The 7,246-nt window shown below is 32.1% G+C and overlaps 1 protein-coding gene across 1 annotated transcript; it reads left to right on the forward strand.

The window, feature by feature from the left end:
- The first annotated feature begins 1,930 nt into the window (after window positions 1–1,930).
- On the forward strand, window positions 1,931–5,124 carry LOC111462991 (protein CutA, chloroplastic). The gene is made up of 6 exons (XM_023106820.1): window positions 1,931–2,199; window positions 2,334–2,449; window positions 3,621–3,683; window positions 4,160–4,191; window positions 4,304–4,398; window positions 4,898–5,124. The coding sequence occupies exons 1-6, from the start codon at window positions 2,030–2,032 to the stop codon at window positions 4,977–4,979; spliced, it is 558 nt and encodes a 185-aa protein (XP_022962588.1). The 5' UTR covers window positions 1,931–2,029; the 3' UTR covers window positions 4,980–5,124.
- Window positions 5,125–7,246: the final 2,122 nt, after the last annotated feature.

The raw sequence follows: 7,246 nt of genomic DNA on the forward strand, positions 1-7,246 counted from the left end.
TAGCCAAACAGAGGCTTTACCAAATAATATTAAAAAGGGTTTTTCAGTGTATTAAATAATTAAGCAGCGAAAATAAAAAATGGATAATTAAGTTAATTAATTCAAAGGGCCTTTATAGACACGTGCACTACAAAGCTGGGCTTCCATAATTCAATTGATCCTGAACGTCCGCTTCATCTTTTCTCCTTTCGACAAATCTCAGCCATTTGATTAAAACATTTTCCCACTCCTCCCTCAAGATCTGTATATTCAAAATTTAAATGTATATCTATAAATAAATAAATTTTAAAATTAATTTAAACATAAATTCGTACCTAAAGTATAATAACCTGGTCCACCGCTACCAGATATTGTCTTATTTTGGTTATCTTTCAGGCTTCCCCTCAAATCACTATCCACCCCCTTCGGAGCCCAGCGTCCTTACTGGTACACCGCCTCGTGTCTACTCCTTTGGGAAACAACGAGAAGGCTGACACATCGTCCGGTGTCTGGCTCTGATACCATTTGTAACGACCCAGATACACCGCTAGCAGATATTGTCCTCTTTGCACTCTCTTTCAGGCTTCTCCTCAAAGCTTTAAAACGAGTCTGCTAGGGGAAGGTTTTCACACCGTTATAAATGGTGGTTTGTTCTCCTCTCCAACTAATGTGAGACATCACATAAAGTAATAATAATTATTTATAAAAAGAATTAATTATTCAATTTGGATCGTATTGTTAAAATAAAAAAATATTACATTAAATGAATAAAAGTTGGTTGATTACTTTTATTGTGAATATTATTAAGTGGATGAGACAGTGGACAGATTATTTCTGTTAAAATATTGGATTGTCCAACTCACAATATATAATATATTTTGCAATAACTTTACCGAATATTAAATTAATAAAAACTTTATTTTAAAATTTTTAAGTATTATAATGTATTTCTTAAAATAATATAGTTTCAGACATGAAATACTGAATACGAATATATAAATTACCTTAATTGATGGGATAATTGTGAGTTATGTAATTTCTTTATTTTAATTTTTTTTTATTTTTGTAATTGTTTTTTCAAATTATAAATAAATATATTTGTCTAAAACGACCTCAAATGTCTTTGCCATATTTTCGTCTTTTTAACCCTAATCTTTGAAAGTATTGATGCCATATTTCCGTCTTTTTAACCCTAAACCTTGTTCAACTCTCTGTAATCTATGGACAGTCGTAAATATATATATCATTTATCATCAAGATAGATGCGTATTTTTAATGTGCAACTTTTAATTACTTACAAGCATTAGGGTTTCAATAAGCTGAACGGTTCTTAACAACAATTAATTTATAAGGATATTGTATATGTTTTCATATTTGATATACGAGTACGTGTCAGGTCGTATGATGTGTTGTTTGAAACTAAGGGGAGGCATGATACACGTCTCAGATTGACTTACATGTAGTTTATAAGTCGTATTCACTTTCAATATCAATTATTTCTCTCGAGCTAATCTCTGTGACCAAACATGGAAAGCCTTTTGAACGTTCCTAGTAGGCATTTGATCTCATAAAAAAAATATTGATTGATTTTTTTTATAATTAATAAAAGTATTATAACATGTTGATATAAAGCTATTAAATGATTTTCAATAGTTGTTGTATATTAAATAGCATGTTCCCAATAATCTTTCAATAAATATTACCACACATTATTAATAATTATGTGAAATTATTGATGAAGCAAATTAATTCGCTCTTATATTATTTTAATTATTTATGTAATTTCATTATAAAAATTAAACTTGCCATATTTTGCATTATGGGCCGAAAGCCCACTTGAAAATAAGAAAAGGGCTTTATGCATACTATATGGGCTTTTGGATTGGGCCCATAAAGTGGTAGGCCCAATGGCGGAAGAATCAGGGGTAAGAAGTAAAGTAGCTTCCAGAACCGAAGGCTTTGGTTTGTTCGAATTCCCAAGTGAAGGCATCAAGTAAGCTCAAGCCGGAGCGTTGAAAAGGCGCGACAGGATTAGCGCTATAAAAGCGAAATGGCCTTTACTCTCTGCAGCAGAGTCGCGACTCCATTGCTATCATCCTCAGTCCTACGACGTCGTTTACCTCTGGTTGGTGCGTTTTGCGTACTGAGCTTAGGATTCTCCAATCTCTTCGTCTCCAGAACGGGTTCCGCTCTGTCGCTGCCTTTCGCACCTCTCTTGAGGTACTTCTTTTCGCCGATTCATTTCTTCCACGATTGTTTCTTGCTGTGAATTTGCTTTTGTTGCTGGTTATTTTGTTTAGATTCTTTATTTGATTTGTATTCTTGTTGATTTGCTAACGGAAAACGTATATCAGATCGACGTTTGGTAGTCAAGGACCTGCTAGGAACGTGCATTTGATAAAAATGGAAGGGAATAGTGCCGCGGTGCCTAGCATTGTTGTTTATGTCACTGTTCCTAACAGGGAAGCAGGTTCTATATTTTCTCTCTGCTCTAGAAGTCTAGCGTTATTTTGCGGTTTGGAATTCATTGATCGTTCACTGGTATCTTGAAAAATTGGAACAATATATATAATCGGATTAGCATAGATATTTTTCGTTGCTATGCCTTTTGTCTTGAGGTTTCCAATATCTCGTGTTCGGCATTTGACTTGGTTGCTTGTCAGTCAATCTAGTGTCAGGCTCTTCTAGCAGCGGTATATACACTTTGGTTGATGGTAACATAGTTGTATGTTGATCGAGTAGTATGGGAATTGACGATATGGTTTCAGTATTGAACTTCTTATGCTAGTAATGTCTTCACTGTACTTGGCTACGATGGAGTCGAGTGTTGATACTTGATAGGATCTTGTTGATTATGATTTAGACATATATATACTTGGCGCATTGTACTAATAATGACCAGACTCGGTAGGCCGATGATGAAGTATATTGTAGCTTAGGAAATGCTGTAATGTATATATATTATTGTTGAATATATAGCATGTGTTCTTATCCAAGAACAAAAAAGAATATGTAGCATGGTTTGTTTTCTTCTGGTATTAAAGAAGGTTTAGCAGTAACCGACTCACTTGGATGATTAATGTTCTAAGATAATAAGGGCCTTTTTGGAATTTAATATGGAGTATGTTTTATGCTTTCGAATTCTCTTGGTTAAATGGGTTCAGTAAATATCTGTTTGGCATATATTTCTCTAAACGGTTTGTGAATTTAGTGATCCAAATTGTAGAAATTCTAAAATCAAATATTTATGCCGGTGTATCCAATTTTGAGTTTGAAATTTCAAAATCCAGAATTATATTAACTACTCCATTGTTGTTAAAATTAAATTAATATAATAAATTAATCCAATGTTTCATATTCCAATCCAATAAGTTCCTCTATTTTTTCCGTTGTGACCACTTTCTTCTATTTATTTTTCAATAAGAAAATGATATGCCTACCCCTGTAATTTAAGTGTCTAGAAAGCGTTGGATTGGTGTTTAATGCCCAAGCTAAGGTGTAATGTGTTTCATAAGACTGATTGGTTGGGCAATGGGTAGAGCAAGGGAGGTTATAGAATTAATTGACTTTTCAGTACTATAGGATTTACATTTTAGTAGATGTTATGTTTCTTATCTCACTCGTTCACATTCTTTCTGCAGGTAAGAAGCTAGCCGAAAGCATTGTCAAAGAGAAACTTGCTGCTTGTGTTAACATAGTTTCCGGTATGTGCATCTTCTCCTGCTGCTTGTCAGCTTAAAGTGAAAGAATGCATTCTTCATAGTTTGGAAAAGATATTAGTTCAACAATATTTATAATCCATGCTAGCAGAACATTTGTTATCCTCCTCTAAGTTCTCTATTCATATAAATAAAGTTGCTTCTGACCATTTAAAATTGAAGCTTACTGGATCTTCTCTGGAATATTTTAATGCTGTTTTTGAGTTAAGGAAACTTTATAAATACTCTACTTGATCATGTTGGGAACAGAATTGCTTTCCTTTTCATCCTTTGACACTTCAGACCGTGTGATTTCACAAACAGAAGTGATGCATCAAGACGTTTTCACAGCCCCGTTTTATTTTTTTTTTTCCCCCAATTTTCACAATGCATTTCTTTTCTTGTAGAGGTTTATTTTTATTTATTGCAACTGCCTAGTAATATGACTTTTCAGATTTCTAATGAATACTTTATATATGCAGGTATAGAATCCGTCTACCAGTGGAAGGGAGAGGTATGGTTCTCATTTTCATAAATTGCTATATAGTTATCAAGTATGTGATCGCCTGTTTGTCTTTTCCAGAAAATGAATTTAACTGTAGGCTTTTTGTTTATGGTCGACGCAGATCCAGACAGACGCTGAGGAACTTCTGATTATTAAGACCAGGCAATCACTTCTGGGAGCACTGACAGATCATGTTAAGGCAAATCACCCATACGAGTAAGCCTAACATTCTTCCTTTGTTTTTGTCTTGTGTTTTGTTTGTTGCTGTCTGTGAGTGTGTTTCTCATTTTCAATGTCGGGTACAATGTGAACTGTTCAGCTTATCGGCTAGACATTTAGGGTTTTTAAGGATAATTTTTTTTTATTTCGTTAACCATATTCATTTGCTGATATCTTTTTTTTGTTAGTCATTATTTTCATGAATGACTGTAAAATCTTAGCTAAAATTTGAAAACTAAGTAGCAGAATACCAAAAGAAAATATAATAATAATAAACCCATTATAAAAAATGAGTTGTATTTTGACCTCTGGGTTCTTGTTTTTCGAATTTATCTAAGAATTAAAAGTTTTTGCTTGGGAGAGATGAAAGCTGTGGTAAAGATAAGAATTGAAATCTTTACTTGGGAAATATGAAAACTGTGGTAAAAATGATGAGAAAACAAGCTAGTTATATGTATAAAAGCCCTATTTTGTTGCCTCCATCTTTTTTACACAGGGTGCCTGAAGTTATTGCTTTGCCTATCAATGGTGGCAGCGGGGAGTACCTAGAGTGGATCAAGAGCAGCACGAAGGACTGAGTTTCTCTGCTTTAACAAGTTTATTCGACTATATCAAGTATTCTGTTTAATTTGGTATTATTCGACTATATCAATAAACTCGATGCTGTCTTGTAAATAACAGTCCTTATTTGGTTTCAAAGATTTATATCTTCTGTTCATCTCATGCATTGTGTTATGTCAATGACTCGTTCCCTGAACTTACAGCAAATATGCATTTGCAAAATACGAGGGGAAAGAACTGCGGGAGTTTTCGACTTCGTTCGAGGTCAGAAATCTCAACCTCAAAACTTCATTACCATTTAGAGGGGTCTCTGGGAAATACTCTTTAAATTTGCAGCTAGGTACTGGGATGGTTGACATTCAGTTTCCAAAATCTAGCTTCTTGAATGATGTTTCTGCATGATTCATCAGTAGATCAGTGTTCTTCAAATTTAAAAGCTTTAGGAGAGAACCTTTTCCTTCCCGGGAAACCAAATGAGTTATATTAGCCTGTGATTCTACATGCACCGATCGAGATGAGTAGTAGCCCATATGGATCTCTAAATGCAATTCGCTAATTTAGGAAATGAGCCAAAAAGATGTTCGAGGCCTTTTGGGGAAGCTCAAAGCAAAGCCATAAGAGTTTATGCTCAAAATGAACAATATCATACCATTATGGAGAGTCGTGTTCATCTAACACTGGGAACATCAAAGTAGCCATGAGAGTTTTAAGTACATCCATCCTAGTAGAATTACTTCTAGTTTATGATAAGAAGAGAATGTCGGGGTCCCTAAGACCAAGACTAAGAACGTCTTCGAGTGTTTCGAATGCTTGTTGGCTTCCTGAGCCACGAACATTCCAACAACGATCTTCGAGTTCAGGAACGAAGGAGCCATGAAATTTTAGTTTCCTGCAGGGATCACTAGGAGCTTCAAGAGCATCCTTTCTCATGAAGCCAAAAAAAAGGAACACTATAGACAATGATCAAGGATTATTCTTCATGATCCTCGGTGTTTCTTTTCCAATGCTTTAAAATCGACTTAAATAAATAAAAAAATTATTGTTCCAAATTCATATTAAAGTACAAGAAAAAATATTATGTAATTATTCTTAATTAAGTAAAAAAAAAAAAAATAGAGACAAGGCTTTGTCTTAGTTCAGGTGACATAAGTTAAAATAACATTAATTATATAATTAGGATACTAAAGTATGCCCTTTTATACAATTAGTATATATTTTTATAATTTTAAATATTATTCTACATATTATTATCTTTGATTCAATTTAGTTCAATTAGTTCAATTTTGATGAGGGAATTTTCCAATATTCATTTGGGTCTCTATTGCAAAAATTTATTATAAAAAATCAAAATTAAAGGACCAAAATAGTCAAAATTTTAAACTATAATAACTAAAATAAAAATTAAGATTTAGAAACGAGTTTAGACAACATTTGATACATGTGTGACTAGGTGAGCAAAAAGTAAAAATATTAAAAATAGGATTTTAAATATATTTTCATTACATAAAATAACCAGGTTAGAAAGAATGCACGTTACTATAATTAAAAAAAAAATATTACCTTCTATATATTATTCGTAACTAATATAGTAATAAAATTATTTACTGTAATATAATAGGTCACTAGTTTATTAGACATTATTTAAAATTAAAATTTTAGAGATAAATGTAAAAGTAATATCATATTAGAGATAATGTTAAATTTTATAGACGTAGACATGTATTATAAAGTATAAGTTAAAGATTTATTAAAGTTCAAATAAGACACAAATTAAATACATACTTATCAAATACATCTCTAAATTCTTAATCTAAAACAAAGACAATTATCAAAGCATAAAAGGCTAAATTAAAAAAAAAATCACTCAAATTGCTCTCTTTATAAAAACGATATATTATTTCTATAGTTTCTGTATTACATTTAACTATTCACAATAATTTCAAAATCAGTAGACATGTTTTAGAACGACAAATAAATATTGTGATTTGAAATGATGTAATTTTTTATACTAGTTCATCATCATATCGTGCTACTTTTTAAAATTAATTGAGAAAATTAAATAAAGAAATAAATATATTTTTTAAACTAGGCAAACATTATAAAATTAAAAAAGAAAAAAAAAGAAAAAAAAAAGAAAAAGTAAAATAAGAAATCCAAAGAGGGGATCAGTGAAAGAAAGGACTTGGTGTCAGCTACTACTATATATACCAACTTCTTTTCAATTACAAGGGTTCGCTATTTAGAATTATAGAAATTTATACGTAACACACAGCGACTCGCGAAC

Source organism: Cucurbita moschata, unplaced genomic scaffold (genome assembly GCF_002738365.1).
Source record: "Cucurbita moschata cultivar Rifu unplaced genomic scaffold, Cmos_1.0 Cmo_Scf00027, whole genome shotgun sequence".
Classification (NCBI taxonomy): domain Eukaryota; kingdom Viridiplantae; phylum Streptophyta; class Magnoliopsida; order Cucurbitales; family Cucurbitaceae; genus Cucurbita; species Cucurbita moschata.